A 26,722-nucleotide genomic window follows, 5' to 3' on the forward strand; every position below is an offset into this window, starting at 1 on the left:
AAGAAAGGAAACTGCTGTCACTGTAACAGGAGTAGAGAGGGTATAGGCTCCCTACTCGAGACACTTGTTCTATGGAAAACTCAAAAAGTTGAGGCTTTCCCTCACTTTGCTAAAATTTCCTCTCATTTCCTGTCTTGGACAGGAAGTTAGGATAAATTTTACTCAATGAAGACCCAGACAACAATGACAACTTTGAATGAGTTCTAAATGATTTGTTACTTCACCTCCACTTAAAAGTTAAACTACATAAAATGATGAAAATTGGATATAATGGCAAAAAAATGTTGTGAAATGGGAATTGGAAAACCAAGTTCACCAACATAAGGAAAGTTCCATCAAGTAACTTAGTACTGAAAAAAAATGGAATAAGCCTGGCTAGAGTGGCATAATACAGTGCATCCAGAAAGTGTACACAGCTCTTAACTTTTGCCACATTTTGGTATGGTACAGCCTTATTCCAAAATTGATTAAATTAAATTTTTTCCTCAACATTCTACAAGACCCCATAATGACAATGTGAAAAAAAGTTCATTTTGAAATCTTTGCAATTTATTAAAAATAAAAAACAAAAACAACACATGCACATAAGTATTCACAGCCTTTGCTCAATACTTTATTGAAGCACCTTTAGCACCAATTACAGACTCAAGTCGTTTTGAGTATGATGCTACAAGCTTGGCACACCTATTTTTGGGCAATTTCTCCCATTCTTCTTTTCAGTACCTCTCAAGCTCCATCAGGTTGGATGGGGAGTGTCGGTGCACAGCCATTTTCAGATCTCTCCAGAGATGTTCAATCAGGTTAAAGTCTGGGCTCTGGCTGGGCCACTCCAGGATATTCACAGAGTTGGCCCGTAGCCACTCCTTTGTTATGTGGGCTGTGTGCTTAGGGTCGTTGTCCTGTTGAAAGATGAACCGTCACGCCCCAGTCTAAGGTCTTAAGCGCTCTGGAACAGGTTTTCATCCAGGATGTCTCTATACATTGCTGCATTAATCTTTCCTTCAATCCAGACTATTCTCCCAGTTCCTGCTGCTTAAACACATCTCCACAGCATGATGCTGCCACCACCATGCTTCACTCTAGGGATGGTATTGGCCAGGTGGTGAGCAGTGCCTAGTTTCCTCCAGACAGGATGCTTGGCATTCAGGCCAAAGAGTTCAATCTTTGTTTCATAAGACCAGAGAGTTTTTTTTCCTCATGGTCTGAGAGTCCCTCAGGTGCCTTTTGGCAAACTCCAGGCAGGCTGCCATTTGCCTTTTACTGAGGAGTGGCTTCCGTCTGGCCACTATACTATACAGGCCTGATTGGTGGAGTGTTGCAGAGATGGTGGTTCTTCTGGAAGGTTCTCCTCTCTTCACAGAGAAATGCTGGAGCTCTTTCAGAGTGACCATCGGGTGCTTGATTACCTCCCTCGATCGATCATTTTGGCTGGGTGAGCCGCTCTAGGAAGATTTCTGGTGGTTTCAAACTTCTTCCATTTACGAATGATGGAGGCCACTGTGCTCATTGGTACCTTCAATGGTGCAGAAATGTTTCTGTACCCTTCCCCAGATCTGAGCCTTGATACAACCCTGTCTTGGAGGTCTACGGACAATTCATTGGACTTCATGGCTTGGTTTGTGCTTTGACATGCAGCGTTAACTGTGGGACCTTATATAGACAGGTTTATGCCTTTCCTAATCATGTCCAATCAACTGAATTTCCCACAGGTGGACTGCAATCAAGTTTTGGAAACATCTCAAGGATGATCAGTGGGAACAGGATACACCAGAGCTCAATGTTTCAGTGTCATGGCAAAGGCTGTGAATACTTATGTACATGTGTTTTTTTTTCGTTTTTTATTTTTAATAAATTGCAAAGATTTCAAAACAAACTTCTTCCACATTGTCATTGTGGGGTATTGTTTGTAGAAAGTTGAGGAAAAAATGAATTTAATCCTTTTTGGAATAAGGCTGTAACATAACAAAATGTGGCAAAAGTTAAGCGCTGTGAATACTTTCTGGATGTACTGTATGTGCACTCTCAGCAAAAATATTTAATTAAATTATAATTTAATTAAATTATAGAAGGCTTTTTAAAAAATTATTTTACTTGGGTGTTTTTTTCCTTTTAGTCAAAGTGTGGAGAAACTGAATGGAAGTCCAAAGTAGGCTTATAACATAGGTCTGCGACTAAAAAGCTGTTTGATTATTTTCATCTAATTTGGTGTATTTTGGTGTGCTGAAAACAAAAAAAAATCATGATTTGCCACAAAATGCAAAATTGTCTTCAAATTTATCAAATTTAAATTTTTTTTTATATTATGAGTTTTTAACCAAATTTAAAATCCAAATTACTATTAATAAATTCACATAAGTGCATTTAAGATATAAAATACCAAAAAAACCTTAAAGGGGTTGTCCGAGTTATGTAAAAAAAAAATATAGCACTGTAAATCTGATGGTCAGCAATATATACATAAGCTAAGCAAGTTACTCGGATCAAGGCTGAAAAGCAGGAATTTATTGTTGCCAGGAGTGTCATCTTCATGGTTCAGACATTGTGAAAAGGAGTTTGTTCTTTACTTTGCCCAGGAAGACAAGTTGGTTCGGCATCGATGTCGAAGGTCTGATGGGTCAATTTAAAATCCAATATGATTCAGAGCAATGGCGTCTTTTTATAGATTCTTCAAAAAGAAGTCTCAAAGCAGTTTTACTCCACAACGGTGGTTTTTACGCTTCCATACCTGTAGGTCATTCCGTACACTCTACGAGAACTTGGAATTGGTTCTTCGTAAACTTAAATATGAAGACCATGGTTGGCAAGTGTGTGGGGACTTGAAGGTCTTGTGCATGCTGCTCGGGCAACAAGCTGGGTATACCAAATACCCTTGTTTTCTGTGTCTATGGGACAGTCGAGACCGACAAAATCAATGGACCAAGAAGAGTTAGCAGCCGAGGGTGCTAACAGTCGGTGAAAAAAATGTCCTCTGAGAAACTTTGGTACCTTCCCATAAAGTTCTTCTACCACATCTCCACATAAAATTGGGATTGATGAAGCAATTCGTAAAATCACTTCCAAGAGATGGAGAATGCTTCAAATACTTGGTCACCAAGTTTCCAGGCCTGTCGGAGGCAAAATTGAATGAAGGTGTGTTCGTCGGACCAGACATTAGAAGGCTCATAGTTGATCAAGAGTTTGTCATGACGGATCCTCAAAAAGAAGGGTGGATTGCATTTAAAGAAGTCATACAGAAATTTTTAGGCAATAACAAAGATCCTCACTACAAAAAGATCGTCTGACGAATGCTGAAAGCATTTCAAGCTTTAGGTTGCCTGATGAGTTTGAAAGTACATTTCCTCCAGTCCCACCTTGACTACTTTCCTGAAAATGTGGGAGCTGTGAGTGAGGAACAAGGTAAACGATTCCACCAAGACATTAAAGAGATGGAAAGGAGATACCAGGGAAAATGGAGCATTACAATGATGGCAGACTACTGTTGGATTGTAAGGGATTTCCGGCAAGAAGAATCGCGATTGGGAATGCGCATGCGCAAAGAGATCCTGCAGAAGAATTGCCGGTTGTGCGCAGGCATGCAGGAATGCGCGATCGCGCACATGCACACGCACGGCAAAGATTGGCGCCAGATGGGCTATTTAAGGAGGGCCTCTGCTCAAGTTCAGTGCTGACTAGTCTTCAGCTCCCCCATATCCTGCTTGCTCCCGTACGATTCCTTTGTTGCTGACCTGGCTTGCTCCTGACCCAATTCCGATTACTCTCCTGCTCCTGGTTCCTGACTTTGGCTCTGCTCCTGACTTTGGCTTTTCCTTCTGATTCTGCCTGTTGATGACCCCGGCTTTCCTATGACTCTGCTCCTGTCTTGTGTCCTGGCTACCTACCTTGCTCTGCTGCACATCGGGCAATCCACAGAACCGTAAGGAATCTTGTTGCTGTAAAACTGAACTTGTGCACTTGGAGATACACTGTCCCAACACCAGGCCACATTCTCAGCATCTTGCAGATACCAGGTATGGGTCAAGAGTCTACATTCATTAAAAAATGCTAGGAAAAAGAGCCTTTTTTGGCAGAAGATACATACAAAGGCTACCTCTTAGCATTTTATTTTTTATTTTAAGTCATGATATGAATGAAGTGAATGAGGTGGTAATGACACAATCATTAATGGATTTTAAAATGGATTGCATGCTTTCTTTGTAACAAATGGTATCCTCAATTATAAATAGTAAAGGAAAGTGTTAAAACATTTTGAAAAGTAGGACGGTTTTAGGTACTGGATCACTTGAAGTGTATGTAAACCCCTACCTTGAAAAACAACCCGTTCAATTTAAAATAGAAATGAAATGCAAAGTGTGTGTGTATATACACTGCTCAAACAAAATTAAAGGAACACTTTAAAAACACATCAGATCTCAATGAAGAAAAATATCATGCTGAATATCTATACTGATATGGACTGAATAATGTGTTATCAACCTATCAACCTACAGCGGACTGAATTCAAAGACACCCCGAAAATCAAAGTGAAAAAATGACGCTGCAGGCTAGTCCATTTTGCTGAAATTTCATTGCAGCAACTCAAAATGCTACTCAGTAGTTTGTATGGCCCCCACGTGCTTGTATGCATGCCTGACAATGTTGAGGCATGCTCCTAATGAGACGATGAATGGTGTACTGGGGTATTTCCTCCCAGATCTGGACCAGGGCATCACTGAGTTCCTGGACAGTCGGAGGTGCAACCTGGCGGCGTCGGATGGACCGAAACATGATATTCCAGAGGTGTCCTATTAGATTTAGGTCAGGCAAGCATGGGGGCTATTCAGTGGTATTAATTCCTTCATCCTCCAGGAACTGCCTGCATACTCTCGACACATGAGGCCGGGCATTGTCGTGCACCAGGAGGAACCGAGGACCCACTGCACCAGTGTAGGGTCTGACAATGGGTCCAAGGATTTCATCCCGATACCTAATACCAGTCAGGGTGCTATTGTCTAGCCTTTAGAGGTCTGTGCATCCCTCCATGGATATGCCTCCACAGACCATCACTGACCCACCACCAAAATGGTCATGCTGAATGATGTTACAGGCAGCATAATGTTCTCCACAGCTTCTCCAGACCCTTTATTGTCTGTCACATCTGCTCAGGGTGAACCTGCTCTCATCTGCGAAAAGCACAGGGTGCCAGTGGCGGACCTGCCAATTCTGGTGTTCCATGGCAAATGCCAACCGAGCTCTATGGTGCCGGGTAGTGAGCACAGGGCCCACTAGAGGATGTCGAGCCCTCAGGCCACCCTCATGAAGTCTGTTTCTGATTGTTTGGTCAAAAACCTTTATACAAGTGGCCTGCTGGAGGTCATTTTGTAGGGTTCTGACAGTACTCATCCTCTTCCTCCATGCACAAAGGAGCAGATACCAGTCCTGCTGATAGGCAGTTACTCTAGGAGAGCTGCACAGGGCTGTAGAAGATACTTAACCTGTCTCCTGGAATCTTCTTCATGCTCTTGAGACTGTGCTGGGAGACACAGCACAGCTTCTGGCAATGGCACGTATTGATGTGCCATCCTTGAGGAGTTGGACTGCCTGTGCAACCTCTGTAGGGTCCAGGTATCACCTCTTGCTACCAGTAGTGACACTGACCCTAGCCAAATGCAAAACTAGTGAAAAACAGAAAAGATGAGTAGGAAAAAAAATGTCAGTAGCCTCCACCTGTAAAACCATTCCTGTTTTGGGGGTTGTCTCATTGTTATCCATCTAGTGAAACTGATTAAAAACCCCCTCTGCTACTTAGCTGACCAGATCAATATCCCAGGAGTTTTGTTGACTTGATGCTATACTCTGAAAAGTGTTCCTTTATTTTTTTTGTGAGCAGTGTATATATATATATATATATATATATATATATATATATATATATATATTTGTTCTCAGCTGCATAAGCGGATTGGAGAGGTGAAGAAGCAGCAGTACACTGATCTCCCCAGTGAATGGCTGTGCAGGGGGGAGTTTCAGCAAAAGTCTGATCATTGGAGGACAGGCAGACTGTGCTACCAGCACAGCCAGAAAACTGAACATGTTGGGATGGATGTGCTGTCATGCCTAGAGTGGTCAGTTTTTAAAAGGAAAGCCTGGGTATTGGCAGGCTCACCAGTTATTTCACACAAAGGAAGCAATACAAAGAGAACAGGATACTTTTTAACACATGGTACAACAGACACAACAGGAATATGAAATGTTGGGGTAACATATTCTACAAAGCAATAGGCATTTTCAGCCAGGTCTTAAGCAGTGTAAAGAGGATATTTATTTCTACACAACTCTCCCTGGAGTGGTGGCCAAAATGTGGCTCTTTGTTCAAGAAGGGACAGAGTGCAAGGGGAAAACAGCAAGAACAGAACATGTAAAGTCCAGATTTACAGTTGTGTCCAAAATTATTCAACCCCCACTGAAATTGAGTGTTTTGGCCAGTTTGACATTGCTTTTGATCATTCAGTCATCTTGCTTACATTTACATTAAAGAGGCACTTGTAGGTCAGACAAATATAACATAACAGTTATAATGAAATAACCACAAATGTCTTTTCTGTGCTCACAGCATTATCAGTTTTATTCAACCCCCAAGTGACATTCAATCTTAGTACTTAGTACAGCATCCTTTTACAGTTATAACAGCTTTTAAACGTGAAGCATAGCTTGACACAAGTGTCTTGCAGCGATCTACGGGTATCTTCGCCCATTCTTCATGGGCAAAGGCCTCCAGTTCAGTCACATTCTTAGGCTTGCGCACTGCAACTGCTTTCTTTAAGTCCCACCAGAGGTTCTCAATCGGATTTAAGTCTGGTGACTGCGATGGCCACTCCAAAATGTTCCAGCCTTTCCTCTGCAACCATGCTCTAGTGGACTTGGAGGTATGCTTGGGATCATTGTCCTGTTGAAAGGTCCAACGTCTCCCAAGCCTCAGGTGTGTGACGGACTGCATCACGTTTCCATCCAATATCTCCTGGTACTGAAGAGAATTCATGGTACCTTGCACACGCTGAAGCTTCCCTGTACCTGCAGAAGCAAAACAGCCCCAAAGCATGATTGACCCTCCACCATGCTTCACAGTAGGCAAGGTGTTCTTTTCATCATAGGCCTTGTTCTTCCTCCTCCAAACATAGCGTTGATCCATGGGCCCAAACAGTTCTAATTTTGTTTCATCAGTCCACAGAACACTATCCCACAACTTTTGTGGTTTGTCCACATGGCTTTTGGCATACTGCAGTCGACTCTTCTTATTCTTTGGAGACAGCAAGGGGGTACGCCTGGGAGTTCTGGCACGGAGGCCTTCATTACGCAGTGTGCGTCTTATTGTCTGGGCTGAAACTTCTGTACCCACATCTGACAAATCTTTTCTCAGTTCCTCAGCAGTCACACGGGGACTTCTCTCCACTCTACGCTTCAGGTAGCGCACAGCAGTCGAAGTCAGCATCTTCTTTCTGCCACGACCAGGTAGCGTTTCAACAGTGCCCTTTGCCTTGAATTTGCGAATGATGCTTCCTAAGGTGTCTCTTGGTATGTTTAACATCTTTGCAATCTTCTTATAGCCATTGCCCTTCCTGTGAAGAGAAATCACCTCTTCTCTTGTCTTCCTGGACCATTCTCTTGCCTTCACCATGTTTGTAACCACACCAGTAAATGTCTAGAAGGAGCTGAGTATCACAGTCATTTTAAAGCTGCCTAATTGGTGCTTATTATGCTTGATTGCTGCTCGGTGACATCCACAGGTGTTTTCAATACCTGATGGAAAGCACCTGTATGAACCTCTGTTCTTCAGAGTGGTAGTCTTTAAGGGGTTGAATAATTGTGGCAATGAAGAAACCACATAAGAACCATTTACTACTGTATTACATAAACAATTGATGTCATTTTAGTTGCATTTGGGTAGTTACAACGTCCTTGTAGGATTTGATTCTGAATACAATTCCAAATGTACACTATAGTCCCTAAACCCCTTTACAGCATTGGGGGTTGAATAATTTTGGACACAACTGTAATTTCATTCAGACTCTTGTACTTTAAAAAGTCACCAGTCAGTGTCCCTGAGGGGTCATTTGGGGGATATCTGTACAGTCCTGACATTTTTGGGTCTCAAGAAATTAGATGGCCTGTCAGTACTTCAGGATTGATCAATTTTCAGATATATCCCATAGTTTGTGAACTGTATAACTTTCCTACAGACTGAATAATAAACACTGATTTGGGTTATTTTCACCAAAGACATGTGGCAGTATACATCGTGGCCTAAATTTATGAAGAACATTTATTTATTTGCAAACTTTTATAACAGAAAAAAACTGTTTTTTTTTAATTTTTGGTCTTTTTTTGTTAATTTAGCAAAGAATAAAAACAGTAGTGATTAAATACCACCAAAAGAAAGCTCTAGTTGTGCAAATAAAATTATAAAATTTTAGTTTGGGTGCAGTGTTGCATGACCGCGCAATTGTCATTCAAAGTGTGAGAGCGCTGAAACCTGAAAATTGGCCTGGGCAGGAAGAGGGTAAAAGTGCCCTGTATTGAAGTGGTTAAGGGAAATAACCCAGATTGGCTAAAAAGAACAATTTTGCTTGACCTTTTATTGGCATCAGTATTTTCTTCATCTAATATACATTGCTATGTCTTCCTGTCTTCCTCTGTACCAACAATTCTAAAATTCCTAAAATTCAAAGTTTGAACTGGATGAGCATGTCTTCTTTTCTGACCTAGTTACCTCTGTAACAGCATTTCTTCTGTCTTACAGTCTGATGAAACTTAGCCCTAGAAATAGACTCTTTTTATATATATATATATATATATATATATATCATCAAAGTAATGGTTGTCTTGCTGTACAAGAAAACAAACAGCTTTAATAATATTTGTTAATTTGAGTTACATTTTATTTGCATTTTATTTAAGTACCAACAAAAGAAGGGGAAGGGGAGAAAGAAGTGCCAAGTCTTTTGTTCAGTTGTCAGGCTGAAAAAGGCATAGTTTGGTCTCCAAAATGCATTCCTGATTGGCTACAGAGTTTGTGGCATTTGACAGCTCCTTTCTCGAGTCTCCCGTGGGGATTTTCTGGCGGTTGGCCCAGCCTGGCTTCCACATTGCTCCTGTCATCACAGCGGTTTCTGTCGGCAGTGGACTCTGCACTGGTGGCTCCCCATGGAGCTTGTTATATGCCTGTTTTAAGCAACTTTTGTGAGGGCAATATTATTGTATTGTAACATAAACTGCGGAATAAATCCTGATACACCTTTGGCGACTTGATGCTTCTTTCTCCCCTTCTCATTCTTCTGTTGCAGCTTTCAGGTTAGCAGCCTGTTTAAAGAGGCAGTCTATCTCCAGCCAGCTCTCTCAGCAAGAGACTATCCACTAATTTATTATAACCCAGAGCTCCGGGGTTTTATATATGTCTATATACACATGTAGATATCTTTTGTAATTTTATATCATTACTTAGCATTATTTGAGGTGTAGCTACTCTCATCTGTTGTCGATATAGTCTATCATACACCATTCAATCTGATAGTTTAGGATCATCCCTTGATTGCAACAAGTGTAGCACCAAGCGTTGGTAGTTTTTCTCGTTATTTAAGAACCTGACTTGTATTTTTTTCTTTAGTATTTGTAGCTAAAGAAATATTGGTAGCACCTTATATATTTAATGTTTAGATTAATTAAGGTATGATTTATAGTCTGTGATGGGATCATCTTACTATTAATAGTATTATAGATTTAATTGTAATCCAAGTTCAAAAATTGCAGTGTAAGGAGATTGTCTCTCATATTCTTTTTTCAGTAGATTGCAGGTCATCATGTGTCATTGTCATGTCCTGGAGAAGTATTTTCATATAGAAAGCTGCAGATGAGGATAATGTGAACACGATAATGGATTTTAGGCAGTTTAGGCTCATAAATATAAATTGGAACTATAGCACAAACCCCTTTTTCTAACAGCTCATCGTTTAATTTTTCAGTACAACCATTATATTGAGTATACGAAGACCCTTCCACTGAACCCTTCTCCTGAGATTTTTGGGATGAATGCTAATGCTGATATTACCAAGGATCAATCAGAAACACAACAGCTATTTGACAACATCCTTCTAACACAGGTATGATGCTAAAAATGGTATATCCGAAAATGGAATAGGTTATACTTAAGGTGCAGGCTCTTTTCTTCAATATTTTATGTGTAGCACTAACAAATTCAGCATCACCCTATAATGTACAAACATTTCCATTAGTCACTGATCCAAAATGACCTTACAGTCTTATGTCCCTACCATAGCCATACACACAGGCTCACTGGATATACCCTTCAAGTTTTCAGTAATATTGTGGATTGTGTGAGAAAATATGAACTTCTATAGGAGAACCCATACAGACACAAGATGGACTCACAAACTCCTTGCTGATTGTACACCTTCTAGGAACTGAAACTGCAAGACTACAGCGTCGACCAATATGTCACACTACTGCCTATTATGCATTGCTATTCAAAATTAAAGTTGCTGCTTTGCTGAAAGTTTACAGTTCTTATAATCAATGTTAGTTTTGAAGTTTTAAAAAACACACATTATGCATATGCTGTGTTCTGAAGTATTAATTACTGTATGGAGAAGGTAAAAGAGGTAGGAGGTGGTGCTGTACATTTAGATAAGTATGCAGTTGTACTCTTGCATCTCTAAATGAATATTTTGTGCTCTGTGGTTCCACATATACTGCCCTCTGGATAACAAAAACCTTATAAAACTTTTATTTACAAACTTAACTTTGAACACCAGATTTCCTGTCACTTTAAATAATTTGTGTGCGCCAAGATGGACAAAATGCGTTATTTCCATTATGACCGCTGTGTGCACTGTATTATACCGTAAAAGCATCAGCTACATACAGTAAGTGGTGCTGTGCTTCACAACCATTTAGTGACTTCCTGTGTGCTGTCGGCAAAAAATCGAACTGGTGTGAATGCTCTTCCACCATTCAGAAGCCTTGTATTTTTATCAATGTATACAAGGCTTCCTTTGATTGGCTGAGGTAGAGAGGTGGACGAATGATGTCAGAATTTTCACCTCAGCAAATCAGTGGGAATCCTTGTATTCTTAGATAAAAATACAAGGCTTCTGAATGGCTGAAATATATTCAGACTGGTTAGATTTTTTGCAGACAGCAGGCAGCAGAAAAGCATTCAGGCTGACTGTTGGAATGGAAATCTTTTGTATGGGCCAATTTGACGTAAGCCTGAGCCTAGGTTCATAAATGTGCTGGTCAGGAACGCATGCATAATTGCGCATGTTCCTGACCTGAAAGCAACGCATGTTGCTCTTTAGCAGATATGTGGATGCAACACTTAATTTCAACCCTACACATCATAAAACTCAATGGATTTTTGTTTGCTTCGCTAAAGCACCATGCGGTTCTTCATTTCTTGAGGGCACAGCAACCCATTCAAATGAATAGGCTGCTGTGCCTGCCACGTGCCTTCACAAGTGTTCAAATGCAGTCTGCAGAGATGTGAGCCTACCCTTAATGTAATTCTGTGCTTTCCCTATGCAGGGAAAAGCAATAGGCTTTTTTTTTCTTTTAATAATATATTTTATTAAATTTTTTCAATACAAAAAGAGTATCTAATGCACACAAGAATAAAAAGAACTTCACCAGTACATAAATTCATATTGCATCATCTTATCCCCCCCAATCACTCCAATCCATATGCAAATTCCTAGTTTCTATCCTATTCTCATGATTATCTATCTATATCTGTATCCCCCCTTCCCTTCTATCTCCTTCTCTCTGTCGGGTACTCTATTAGAACTCCCTCCAATACTCTTCCACCTATATTGCAGCCAGTTCCAGATGTCTTTTTAGATGTTTTGAAAATTAACCATCTACTCCATGTTTTCCTAAATTTTTCTATTCTATCTTCCTCAGTAAGACACAACTCCTCCATCCTGTAAATATTTTCCACTCTGTTAACTAAGTCATTTATTCCTGGTTTATCTGGGGCTAGCCAGAATTTGGGAATCAAGCTGTTAGTCACACTGATTAGATGATAAAGTACCCTGTTCTTATGTAGTTTTACTAAAGGTTCAAATGTATAAAATAAACATGTCCACAGGTCTGTCTGTACAGTAATCCCACATATTTCCTGAATATATTGTAATATTCCTTTCCAGCAATCCTGTATTTTCAGGCAATCCCACCATATGTGTACCATTGTTCCCTTTTCCCCACATCCTCTCCAACACAAAGGTGAAACATCTACTTGTTGTTTATGTGCCTTGCTCAGTGTAATATACCTTCTAGCCAAACATTTATAATTCATTTCAACTGTGCTCATATTCGTCACCTCATTTGTTAATTAAAATAATTATTCGTTTGTTGTTCATTCAATTTTGTTCCAAGCTCCTGTTCCCATTTTTCCAAGAACTGGGGAGGATCAGTACCCTCCATATCCATAAGAATCTTATAAATCTTGGAGTTGCCCTGTTTAGGAACTGTAGTTACATTCAGCAGTTTTTCAATCGGATACAGATCCTCCGACGACCTCAGTGGTTGTGGGAGCATTGAGACCATACCGCCACTCATCTAATGTGAAAAATAAATCTTTTTTTTTTCTTTAAATCTGAAACCGTGTGCAATTTCCCCTTATTCAGCATATCCTTTAAACGTGCGTTCTTATCTTTAGTCCATTTCCCAGAAATATTATCCTTCCCTGGGGGGAAATACTCAGTTCCCACCAAGGGAATCATGACTGAATTGTATTTCCATCCCTTTTGCTTATACATTCTATCCACTTTAAACTTTCTTTGTCAGTGTACTAATATTCACATCTAATGTGCGATATTTATGTGGTACCCAAACCATCTTCCCTAACTGTGCCTTACTAAAAATCCCTTCCATATTCACCCAACCTTTCCCTTGTGAATTAAATTTCCAATCTATTATTCATGATAATAACATCGCTTGATAATATTTCTCAACATTAGGCATACCCAAGCCCCCATTCCCTTTTGCCCTACACAGTACCTCCATACCTAATTCTCGTTTTTTTGTTTGCCCAGATAAACTTAAGTATTATCTTCTGGTAGGTGTATTGGGAGCATGTGAAACTTATATAGGATTTTTGCTACTATCACCATCTTTACCAGATTTATACGACCTATCCAAGAAGCTCCACTTTTTGACAATCTCCCCAGCTCCTCTTTTATTTTGTTTAATAATGGGATATAATTTGCCTGGTACAGGGCTTTTATTGAAGGAGTTAGTTTTATTCTCAAATAGCCTATTTCCTGTTCCCTCCAAGTAAATGGAAAGTCTTTTTGTAGATTCAGCTGCTCAACCTTTGGTATATTGATGTTTAAGATCTCTGACTTAGCAGGGTTTATTTCCAAATTTGATAGCTCACCGTACTGTTTTAATAATCCCATTAAATTAGGCAACATTATTCTACGGTTTACAATATAGAATAACATGTCGTCTGCGTATGCTGCCACCTTATGCTCCACTTCCCCTATCTTTATTCCTGCCATGTCTACATACTTTCTTACCCTTGCCAGGACAGGTTCCAGGGATAAAACAAATAATAAAGGAGAAAGTGGACATCTTTGTCTGGTTTTGTTAAACATTTTAAAGAATTGAGAGAGGGATCCGTTGACCTTGACTTTTAGGGACTAGGAGATCTCTACATTTTTTTATAATAACCCACAGTATATCTATCTGGACCAGGGCTCTTTCCTATAGCCGTAATTTTTAGGGCCATGATGATTTCCTCTGGTGTAACAGGTCTCTCTAGGACCTCTAATTATTCTTTTGCTATTTTTGGCAACTCCACTTCATTTAAATATTTCTGTCTGTTTGTCTTTCTTTCCTCTGCTGTTTCCTTTTGTTTTCTAGGGCTCACATCGTACAGCCGGCTATAATATTTTTGGAACCTTTTGGCAATAGTGGTGGCGTACACCATTTCTCCTTTGTCGTCTTTAATTTTTTCTATAAAGTTTTTGGATTTCTTTTCCTTTAGCTTCCTCATAAAGTACTTTCCAGGTCTATTCCCCCACTGATATCTTTCTTTTGAGACCCTGTTGAATATCCTTCTTGACTCCTGTTCCATAAGATCTTTTAATTCTTTTCTTTTAATAATTATCTTCTGATATACATCTGTACCTGTCTTTTTTTAATGTGACTGTTCTAACTTGCAGAGCTCCTCCATCACCGTCTTAATTTTTTTCCCCCGTTCTTTCTTTTTTTTCTGCTTCCATCTAAATCAATATTCCTCTGATATATGCTTTATGTGCCTCCCAGATTGTAGCCACTGACACCTCCTCAGTCTCATCAGTACCAAAAATCCCCATTTTCTTCCCCCTCCTCCTCCCACCCACTTCCCCCTCTTTGCCCACCCACCACCCAATTTCCCACTGTCAGGGATCCCCTCGATCCCCGCCGCGATGGTCCCGGCGCAGGCGCACTGCACCGCCCTGTGCGGGGACATGGGCACTAGTTCCGGGCCGGCCGCGGCGTTCGAGTTCGCGCATGCGCAGTAGAAGCCGCGGCCGCCCGCTGGGCACCAATGGCAGCGCAGGGCGGGATATTTAAATGTCCCTGTGCTGTCATTTCAGTGTCTTCTGGTCCTACCGGTATCCTGCGAATCTGAACCTGTGCCTTGTAAGTTATTTGACTCGGATTGCTCTTGACCTGCTGATTTCTCCTGCCCAGACCCTTGCTTTGCCTGACCTCTCTTCCTGAATGCCCCTCATTAGATTTGACCTACTGTTGCTGACCTGGCGTGTGTCCCGACGATTCTCTGCCTGCTCCCTTGTACCTTACCGCCCTCTATGTTACCAACTCGGCCTGTCTGACTTCGCACTTGCTCAGCCATCCATCCATCCATCCCATCGGGGTCACCCGACCTCCTTACATTTGGCTCTCCCTGGTTGGAGCCCCTGGCGAACACCCCTACCACTGACAGATGTGCTCAGTAGTGGCGACCTGGTCCCGGGGTACTACAAGTCCATCCCCACCATCAGGGGCCCTGGTGAACAAGTACCCTGGGGCTTAGACTCCGCGCTCTGGGCGCGCCTGACCAGTGGAGTGCTAGTGGTGCCGTCCGGCGGTCCCTCACAGTACCAGAAGGCCATGACTGAGCCTCAAGGAGGACCCTCCCCGATGGAGGAGGTTTGCAGGCACCTGGCTACCCTGACGCAAGCAGTAAACATGTTACAGGACAGATGTTTGCAGATTGAGAATCGGTTTCAGGCCTGCACCATATCTGCTCCTGTTTCACAGGCCCCGGCTCCTGCACCCCCGGTCGCAGCAGCCCACGAGCCGGCTCTTCTGGGCCTTCCGCATCACTCCCTATGGCGGAACCCCGAGTACCCTTACCCGAGCGCTTCCACGGGGATTGCACACGCTTTCGGTCATTTTGTGACTCCTGTCTGCTCTATTTTGAACTACAACCTAGGACTTTTTTGACGGAATCGGTGAAAGTGGGGTTTGTTATCTCCCTGTTGCAGGGTGAACCCCAAGACTGGGCCCACCGACTAAGGGGAAATAATGACCCCCATCTGGTTACGGTTGACAACTTTTTTAATGCTATGGCCATCTTATATGATGACCCACAACGGGCGGCCTCGGCCGAGGCCACATTATACGCACTCCGACAAGGTCGGCGAGCGGCTGAGGAATACGCCTCTGACTTTAGGCGTTGGATGGGAGACACTCGCTGGAACGAGTTTGCGCTTTTGCACCAGTTCCGTATGGGCCTATCTGAGGCTCTGAAAGACGAGCTCGCCTGGGTGGAGGTGCCCGAGACATTAGAGGACTTGATTGCACTCACCATTAAAATTGACCGTAGGCTACGGGAGCGCAGATTGGAGAGGTCTGGTCAGGGTCGCGGAAATACCTGGGGGTCATTCCAAGGATCCAGTCAACATACTAGGCCAAACATTCAGAACCTGCCGTCTGAAGATGCTCCTGAACCCATGCAGCTAGGCCTGGCACGGCCCAAACTACCGCCAGAGGAACGCCAGCGCAGACACTCCCAGAACCTGTGTCTCTACTGCGGTGAAGCTGGTCACATGGTACGTTCCTGCCCGCAGAAACTGAGTAAGTTCACCTCATCTTATTTATCTATTGGCAATATGAATCCGTCCCAATACTTAGTTGTCCCCCTCTCCTTTCAGCTTTCAGAAAGGACCGTGGAGGTGACAGCCATAGTTGATTCGGGGGCATGCAGCTGTTTTGTGGATATCAATTTTGCCCACCGGCAGGGTATCCCCCTCCGTCCAAAGGAGAAGGGGTTTCACATCTTTTTGGCTGATGGTTCCCGGATAAAGTCAGGGGTGGTTAACCAGGAGACCCCTTCCATTGTGACTTCCATTGCCGGTCAACACCGGGAGCTCCTCCGCCTAGATACGATTGCATCACCCCTTTTCCCAGTCATTCTGGGGCTCCCATGGTTGCAGGCCCATAACCCCCAAATTGACTGGGAGACTGGGGTTGTCTCGTTCCCTTCCCCATACTGTCGGGAACTGTGCCGAACTTCGGGCCCGGAGGTCCCCCAGGTCCTCCTGTGCTCCGAAGGGGATGCCAGCCTGAAACAAGTGATTCCTGCAGCCTATCATAAGTTTCTTGATGTGTTCAGTGAACGGGGAGCTGATACTCTACCCCCCCACCGCCCATATGACTGTCCTATTGATCTGTTACCCGGTTCTGAAATTCCATTCGGGCAAATTTTTCCCCTTTCTGAACTAGAATTAGGGGCCCTGAAGGATTATATTGAGGACAGTCTCCGGAAGGGATTCATCCATCCCTCCACTTCCCCAGCAGGTGCAGGGATCTTTTTTGTAGAAAAGAAGGACAAGACCTTGAGGCCATGTATCGACTATCGGGAACTGAATAGGGTCACAATCAAGAATCGTTACCCATTACCACTGGTACCAGAATTATTCCATAGCTTAAAGGCTGCAGTAGTATTTACCAAGCTGGACTTAAGGGGAGCCTACAACTTGGTTCGCATAAGGGAGGGGGATGAGTGGAAAACGGCCTTCCACACCCGTTTCAGCCATTTCGAATACCTGGTCATGCCTTTCGGGTTGTGCAATGCGCCGGCCACCTTCCAGCACTTTGTAAACGACATCTTTAGGGACTTCCTGGACATCTTTGTCATCGTCTACTTAGACGACATTTTGATTTTCTCATCCCCCCTGGGGGAGCACAGGGTACATGTAACAAAGGTTTTGGGGCGGTTGCGGCAGCATGGGTTGTACGCTAAAGCAGAGAAATGTTGCTTTGAACAGGCTAGCGTTACATTTCTGGGCCTGATCATCTCCACCACGGGGGTCGCAATGGACCCTCAGAAGGTCTCTGCGATCCTAGATTGGCCTGAACCCACGGACAGGAAAAGCGTCCAACGTTTTATCGGGTTTGCAAACTTCTACCGGAAGTTCATCAAGAACATCTCGGGTCTGGTTTCCCCCATCACACAACTAACCAAGCTTGGGACGCGATTCAGATGGACGCCAGAGGCACAGGAAGCTTTTGAAGCGTTAAAGAAGTTATTTACCTCGGCACCCATTCTGGGTCATCCTGACGCCTCCCTGCCCTACATCTTAGAAGTAGATGCGTCGGAGAACACGGTTGGCTCCATTCTTTCCCAGCAAAAGGGTGCAAAGGAATTACTTCACCCAGTAGCATTTTTCTCACAGAAACTTACCCCTGCGGAAAAGAACTACGACATTGGGGATCGAGAACTACTGGCTATCAAGACCGCATTAGAAGAATGGAGGTACCTGCTGGAAGGTGCCTCACACCCCATTCTGATATTCACGGACCACAAGAAACTGGAATATCTGAGGACTGCCAAACGTTTGCGCCTACGACAGGCAAGATGGGCATTGTTTTTCTCGAGGTTCCAGTTCCACATCACATACAGGCCGGGATCAAAAAACACGAAGCCAGACGCGTTGTCACGCATGTACGAGGACACCAAGGAGATCCCAGTACCTGACACTATTCTGCCTGCAGGAAACTTCTTGGCCCTCCAGACGAACCTTCGCTCCGAGATAATGAAAGCGTCCACAGCCATGTCTACCTCCGATGGGGCGCCCATCCAGAACAAGGGGGGACTCCTATGGAGGGAGGACCAGATCGTGGTGCCGGAGGAAGCCCGAACCCTAGTCTTGGGACATTGCATGACCACCCGATGGCAGGACATTTTGGCCCGGTCAAGACCCTGGAACTTCTCCGACGTTCCTTCTGGTGGCCAGACATGGCCAAGGATTGTAAGAGTTACGTGGGCTCCTGTGTCATCTGCCAGCGGAACAAGCCTTCAAGAAATAAGGCGTGGGGCCTGCTACGTCCATTACCAATCCCTGAACGGCCCTGGCAGAAGATCTCTATGGACTTCATAGTCGAGCTTCCACCTTCACTGGACCACACAGCAATTCTCGTAGTCGTGGACCGTTTATCTAAGATGGCCCATTTCGTTCCGTTACGGAAGACTTCATCTGCGGCCGAGACGGCGCAAGTCTTTATTCGAGAGGTTGTTAGACTGCATGGGGTCCCCGAAGACATCGTCTCGGACCGAGGGGTGCAGTTTACCTCAAGATTTTGGAGGGCATTGTGCAAAGCCCTGGATATCAAGCTATCCCTTTCCTCGGCATTTCACCCTCAGACCAATGGTCAGACCGAAAGGACCAATCAGACCCTGGAGCAATACTTGCGATGCTACGCATCATTCTCTCAGGACGACTGGGTGCCACTTCTTCCTTTGGCGGAATTCGCGTATAACAACACTTGCCATTCAGCAACAGGGCAGTCCCCGTTCTTCTCCAACTATGGGTTTCACCCTGTCTTCCTCCCGGATTTAGTCCCGGAATGCCCAATTCCAGCAACACAGGATACACTAACCTTTTTCGCGTCAAACAATAAAAAACTACAAGAAGCCATCAGTCGGGCCCAAGAAGATTACAAGAGGGCTTTTAATAGGAAGCGAAGAGGGGATCTGGTGTTGCGGCCCGGAGAGAAGGTTTGGCTGGCTACAGCTAACTTGAAGATGCTCTGCCCGTCAAAGAAGTTGGGACCTAAATTTATAGGCCCTTTTTGCATTAAGCGGATGGTCAATGAAGTGGCCTATGAACTTGTTCTCCCTGAGACACTCAAGATTCACCCTGTCTTCCACGTGTCCCTGCTGAAACCGGTAGTCCCTGATGCCTTCCCGGAACGGGAATCCAGGCCCCCGGAGGCCATAACAGTCGAAGAGGAAGAAGAATTTGAGGTGGAGACAATCCTGAAATGCCGACGAAGGGGGGGCCAGACCCAATTTCTCATCAAGTAGAAGGGCTACGGCCCTGAGGACAATTCATGGGAGCCAACCCATAATGTCCATGCACCCAGACTTGTCAGGAGGTTTCTTTGTGATCACCCGTGGTGGAGAGATCGGGTGGGCATCCAGAGGTTGCCCGTAGGGGGGGGCAATGTCAGGGATCCCCTCGATCCCCGCCGCGATGGTCCCGGCGCAGGCGCACTGCACCGCCCTGTGCGGGGACACGGGCACTAGTTCCGTGCCGGCCGCGGCGTTCGAGTTCGCGCATGCGCAGTAGAAGCTGCGGCCGCCCGCTGGGCACCAATGGCAGCGCAGGGCGGGATATTTAAATGTCCCTGTGCTGTCATTTCAGTGCCTTCTGGTCCTACCTGTATCCTGCGAATCTGAACCTGTGCCTTGTAAGTTATTTGACCCGGATTGCTCTTGACCTGCTGATTTCTCCTGCCCAGACCCTTGCTTTGCCTGACCTCTCTTCCTGAATGCCCCTCATTAGATTTGACCTACTGTTGCTGACCTGGCGTGTGTCCCGACGATTCTCTGCCTGCTCCCTTGTACCTTACCGCCCTCTACGTTACCAACTCGGCCTGTCTGACTTCTCACTTGCTCAGCCATCCATCCATCCATCCCATCGGGGTCACCCGACCTCCTTACATTTGGCTCTCCCTGGTTGGAGCCCCTGGCGAACACCCCTACCACTGACAGGTGTGCTCAGTAGTGGCGACCTGGTCCCGGGGTACTACAAGTCCATCCCCACCATCAGGGGCCCTGGTGAACAAGTACCCTGGGGCTTAGACTCCGCGCTCTGGGTGCGCCTGACCAGTGGAGTGCTAGTGGTGCCGTCCGGCGGTCCCTCACACCCACCCTCCCTTCCCCCTTCTTCTCTTTACCCTAATACCCTTCTGGCCTACATATTGCCCTGGAATCTGTCATGAAATATTCCCACTAGTGATTTATAGTATGGGGTGAGACTCAAAACACGCATGCCAACCCAAATCTTTAACTCGTATCATCCACATTCTTGGCCTCCAGACCCCCCGCTAGATCTATGTTCTCACAGCCCCCCCATCCCTCCCACCCATTATCTCAAACTGTGAAGGAAGGGACTGGGGGCAAGGGAACTGTGGTGCGGCTGCAGAAGGCCGGAAGGAAAGGATAGAGGGAGAGAAAAAAAAAAAAGGGTCTCTCTCCAAACCTCACCCCCTGACCCCTCACCCCCACACCACACCCCCCTACTTCTTCTTCTTCGATACCCGCTACCTTTTTCCCAATCCCTGCCATTCACTCTCTCTAGGCCCCTCAGGCCATTCTTCAAGATCTTTTCTGTAAGTCTAATTTCTCACAAAAGTCATTAAGATCTTCTGGGAACCTCAGCCTTGCCGATTTTCCATCTTCCATCCAATTAAGCATGCTGGGAAGCCCCAGTTATATCAAACTTTTTTCTCTCTCATATGCTCCAACATCGGTTTCAAAGATCTTCTAGCCAGTGTCTCTGAAGCATTGTCCGCAAAAGATATGCAAGTTTGTTTCCTCATATTTTATTTTGGTAGAGTCACGCAAACCTTTCCATATTCTCTCTCTGTCTTTGAAGTGATGAAATTGAATTATCATGTCTCTGGGGCTTTCCACCGGTACTCCTTTTGGCCGTCTGATCCTTTGTACTCTCTTGATTTTTAACTTTTCTGTCGCTGATCTTCCCGTTATTGGATTATACACTCTCTTTATTTTCTCCCTTTTGATCCTCTTCCTGTTCCTCTTCTTCTGGTATACCCCTGATCCTTAAGTTATTTCTTCTATTACGATTCTCCTGATCTTCCACTGTAAATGAGAGCTTTCTCTGTTCTCTACGCATTACCTCCACTTGCGTTTCTAACTTATTAAGTAATTGTGTATATACCTTCATTCTCCCCTCTACTTCAACTCGAGTTAGTATCCGACCCAAATCATTGCATAATATCCCCATATCACTTTTCATGGACATCTCAAGTTTCACGAACATTTCCGTCATCTCAACTTTTGTAGGTATTTGTGACATGGCTCCTTGCTGTTCCATATTTCCTTGTTCTCTTAACCTTTCCATGTTTATAAATTCTTTGGTCTGATTCTCTTCCAGTGTCCCAAATGACAGTCTAGCTTGATCTCCATCATACTTTTTATTTCCTTCATGCTGTTTCTCCATAGTTTGGATCTCTGGGCTTTTCTCCTGCAAGGGCATGTATTTTCCGATTGTGCTTGTATTTGCATTTGATTGGGGGGTTTTTGATCCCCCCCCCCTCCTTTAACAGATCTACTTTTCATTCCATTTAAGGATTTACCGTTAGAAGAAAAAGACCCTTTTTTTTTTCTTCTGATGGCTTTTACCGCCTCTACTGGGTTACTTTACAAGCAGTGATAATCTAGTCAGTTCCACCCACCACTAAACACCCCGGCTTTTGTAGTCCTCATATAGTTCTCCTTCCCCCCCAGTTCACAGGTGTATTTTAATATGCAACAGTTTATATCAGGAACAACAAAGGATTAAATGTCCTGCCGTTTCCTATGGCAACTCACCACCATCTTCCGAGCCGGCCACACAGGACCGCCCAATCCTACTTCGCCTCCAGTCCTCACCAAGGTCTCTAAGCCAGGCTCCAGGAAGGTCCAGGCGGATCAGTGGGGGGGACTCAGTGTAAAAAGGCCTGGGGTGTTTTAGGGTCTCCCAAGGCTGCTGTCTCACTGCTCTCCTATTCCTTTAGGACCACTTGTCATATTTAAAATTGCCGCCTGAGCTGTCACATGGTCGGTCACCTTGATGCTCTCACCGTCCCCTTCTCCTCCGGTACTACCGCCTCCAGCTCCCGGTCCGTTGGCGTCCAGAGGGTCCAGCACTCCTTTCCGTCCATCGTCACCCACCACTCTCCTGAAGGCTCCTCCAGTCACCATTGACTCCCCTCATCGGCCGCCACTGGGACCACCTGCACTCAGGGTCCCCCCGTGATCTGACACCACATCAGCCCGGGCCTCAGGTAAGGCAGTAAGCTGTCACATGTGGCAGGTGTCTGGAGCTCCTACTCCTCACAACACCATGTTGAGGCCCTTCCCCAGCAATAGGCTCTCTAAAATGCAGACTTTTTCACTCCTTTGCCACTTTATTCAGTTGCTGGGAATAAACAGAAAGCCCTGTGTAAGCTATGAGTCATCAGAGTTATAGCCTACTTGGGGATACTGTAACCGTGAGGGAATTGTGGGGGAGGCAAGGGAAAGGCAGGTTAAGTGTATGCTGGTGGTGGTGGGGGGATGTGCTTTGCCATGAATGGATTGATACTAGGTGCATATTTCGATTTTCTGTTATAATATTATTTAATTCCTTTAAAAAAAAAACATATTAGTGCCCACAAAAAGACCTGAAATGACCTAGAAGCTTGCATATTTAATAGCTGGACTTAGCCAATAAAGGTTATCACTTCAACCCCAAACTCGTTATGAAAGAAACTTAACTGGAATATCTTTAGCTGTATAGGCATACATAGAGATTTTTTTCCCAAATTAAATTATCAAGGATCTAGAGGGTGATCCAGAAAAATCTGTTGTCGAAGTTGGAATTTTCGCTTCCCCCTCCCCCACTCTTAGGGGCAATAGTATCATTTGTGTCTCTTTGTTGTAGAAGTGACTCCTAAAGCAATATCAACCTCAGTACTTCTGCTGATGATGAGAGAGGAGTGATCTACCTAAATGTACCTATATACAGTAGGTAATAAGACAAAGATGTAAGCCAGTACTGCTACCTGACTGTGTCTGGCTTTAGCATTTCTAAATCCTGGACTCAAATCAGGCAAATAAAAGTAAGACCAAGTTCAAATCCATTATCTCTATACTTGTTCCAGGTATTGAAAGCCTACACATCTGCATGACAACTAGGCAGATAGTATTTTCAATAGGATTGATTGGCAATGGAAGCCTACATATTTCTTTCTTGATAGGTTTCTTTTACATTCCACCCCACTTATCTATTTTTAGTGATAAAAATGTATCCAGATAAAAATGGGGAATATAGGGTATAATTTTTTGCGGAGTCATTTAACTGAAACAGTCCATTTGCAGTTGCAGAATTGTGTACCTTTTATAAATGCAGAAATTATGCAGATCAGACCTTAGGAATTGTGCATAAAAAAAGAAAAGCCATGATGTACACGTTTTCCTGCGTATGGAATTTTCCATATTAAAGCTAAAATATGTGGGACAAAAAATTTTTTCCCATGCTGTGGATCCTCAATACAAGGTTAAACTGCTATATTTAAGGGATGATCAATAAGGTGAGATACTTACCTTATTCCTCACTCACCTGGCAGCTGTTGTCTGACACTTTAGAATCTGGACAAACCCTCGAGTGTCCTCCCATACAGTGCAGGACTGCTGGTTCTGAATTGTAATGGATAACTTCAGACAGCTCAACTGGCTAGGCAACAAAAGGAAGAGGCTTCAGGGGACTGGTCATACGAAAAGAAGAGAAGGCTGCAGGAGCAAGGAATAAGGTACGTATATCACCTTTTTAATCATCCTCTGAACAGTTAGCCCCGCAGTACAGAAGGGGACCCTTTGCAAGTGTAAACAATTTCATCCTAAGAATTTAGTTTTATTTAGGCTCTGGTTTTTTTTGCCACTGCCTGAATGGGAAGTGTTATAAGGGGGCTATTGAGCAGAAAACAGCCATTTGAAGTTGAGATGAAGTACTGATTCCTGAAACAGACAGTAGATACATGAGATATAAAGAGTTTCAACAGTTAAATATCTATTTTTTGTGAAATAATGAAAAATGTGTGTGTGGGAATTTCATGAAAAAATTAATGTTAGCTAAAAAAACAAAATGATGTTAAAATATTACAGCTTAGTGTATTGAACCATGTGTGTTTTAAAAATATCCTTTAGTACATACATTTCTCTTTTTTATCAGACATTTGTTAATCAGGTCTTAAAATGGCAAAGTAAACATTCCATGCAACTTTGATGACTGCCTAATGACTTCAATTCTTAGTTGGTAATCTTCTCATGAGCCAAGCATGCTTTTAATGGTTTGCTATAATATTTCTTGTTCATATCATGGTTTAGATGTACATTAAAGACCCATAAATACTGTTGTGGTGTGTTAACATACGTCATGCTGTGCAATAACGTGCATTGCCTTAGTAAAGTCTATTAATTTGAATGCACTGCCTAACACACCACAATGTACCAACAAGGTGCATGTAGTATTTCTGGGAGGGTACTGCAGCGCATGTTAGTGTATTATGTCACGTTGTGCTGCACTGCAATGTACATCTATTTGCAAAGTGTCCTTGTGGTGCCATTTAGAATGAATGGCACTTCATCACACTAAAGCATGTATCGTGAATTGCCGTGCATTACACAGTGCAGTAGTGTGAATGAGTGCTAAGACAAGTATATGTAGAAGTGTATGTGTCTAAAAATAATTGAAAAAGAAGCACATCATCTTAGAATACATATCAAGACATGACTTATTAACAAGAGACAAGATGACAAGTACCTACCCAGGCATAAAAACTAGGAAAAAAGTTTATATACAGTTGTGTTCAAAATAATAGCAGTGTGTTGAAAAAAGTGATTAAAGCTCAAAATCCTTCTAATAGCTTTTATTTCCATACACACAAATGCATTGGGAACACTACACATTCTATTCCAAATCAAAACATGAAGAAAAATATATCAAATTTGTGTTGTTCCTCTAAATAAATTGAAGAAAAGTGAATATTAGACTGTTCAAAAAAATAGCAGTTTTTGTATTCTTCTTTACAAACTTAAACATTCACTATATAAACTGAAAAATGTTTGAAGATTTTGCTTTCCTTTGAATCACTTAATGAATATTTAGTTGTATGAGCACTGTTTCTGAGAACTGCTGTACATCTGTGTTGCATGGAGTCAACCAACTTTTGGCAGCTGTGAACAGGTATTCCAGCTCAGGATGATTGGACTACATTCCACAGTTCTTCTCTATTTCTTGGTTTTGCCTCAGAAACGGCATTTTTGATGTCACCCCACAAGTTTTCTATTGGATTAAGATCCGGGGATTGGGCTGGCCACTCCGTAACGTCAATCTTGTTGGTCTGGAACCAAGATGTTGCACATTTACTGGTGTGTTTGGGGTCGTTGTCTTGTTGGAACACCCATTTCAAGGGCATTTCCTCTTCAGCATAAGGCAGCATGACCTCCAAGTATTCTGATGTATTCAAACTGATCCATGATCCCTGGTATGCGATAAATAGGCCCAACACCGTAGTATGAGAAACATCCCCATATCATGATGCTTGCGCAACCATGCTTCACTGTCTTCACAGTGTACTGTGGCTTGAATTCAGTGTTTGGGGGTCGTCTAACAAACTGTCTCCGGCCACTAGACCCAAAAAGAACAATCTTACTTTCATCAGTCCACAAAATGTTGCGCAATTTCTCTTTAGGCCAGTCAATGTGCTCTTTGGCAAATTGTAACCTCTTCAGCATGTCTTTTTTTCAACAGTGGGACTTTGCGGGGGCTTCTTGCAGATAGCTTGGCTTCACATAGGCGTCTTCTAATTGTAACAGTACTCACAGGGAACTTTAGACCTTCTTTGATCTTCCTGGAGCTGATTGTTGGCTGAGTCCTTACCATTTTGGCTATTCTTCTATCCATTCGAATGAGAGAAATGCACTGTAACCAGCATGTACAACATTTGCTGCCTTCCTTCCTTAAATAAGGGCAATAATTGCCACCTGTTCTTCAAAGAATGAATGACCTGACTAATAGAACTCCACACTGCTATTATTTTGAACATGCCCCTTTCAATTAGTGATTCAATTACGCAGAATCAGCAGCATGCACATCATGACTGTTGTGTCTGTTGGATTTCTATTACTCTACTACACCTGCTAGTAAATTATTTGCCATGTAGAAATATCATTTCCACCAAAAACAGTGATTGATCAGGTTAGTGATGTTTGACTGCTATTATTTTGAACACAACTGTATATGTATATATATATATATATTGCGGTTTCATGAAATAAATTGGTAAAAGTAACTTTTTACTTTGTTTTTTTTTTCTTCCAGACTGATAGCAGTGTAAGTAAAACATATAAATGACTCTAATACATGTGCATGTACTTCTGGGGTTTTTCTTTCTTCCTGTAGTAAATGTTCTCATTAACAGTGGGTTGTCTTAAGACTAATGGAGATGGGTCTTTTATATTTAAATAATAATAAAATGCTCTTGAGATACTTTGCATTCCTGGGCATAGAGGACATAAAGTGGCTCTTCCTTAGTGCAATACCTACTTAAAACACACTTTCTAAATGTTGTGGCACTTCTCATGCAAACACAATGTAAAAGACTGCAGTATTTGACCCAATCATAA

The 26,722-nt window shown here is 43.2% G+C and overlaps 1 protein-coding gene across 1 annotated transcript in view; it reads left to right on the plus strand.

Moving 5' to 3' along the window:
• Positions 1–26,722, plus strand: part of DNAH7 (dynein axonemal heavy chain 7) — a 519,305-nt gene that overhangs the window by 436,695 nt on the left and 55,888 nt on the right. The window contains exon 62 of the mRNA XM_089689972.1: positions 9,993–10,130. Within this exon, the coding sequence (XP_089546098.1) occupies positions 9,993–10,130 (138 nt within the window). The remainder of the gene's footprint in view (positions 1–9,992; positions 10,131–26,722) is intronic.

Source organism: Staurois parvus, unplaced genomic scaffold (genome assembly GCF_062004578.1).
Source record: "Staurois parvus isolate SC_StPar_1 unplaced genomic scaffold, SC_StPar_1.0 ptg000506l, whole genome shotgun sequence".
Classification (NCBI taxonomy): domain Eukaryota; kingdom Metazoa; phylum Chordata; class Amphibia; order Anura; family Ranidae; genus Staurois; species Staurois parvus.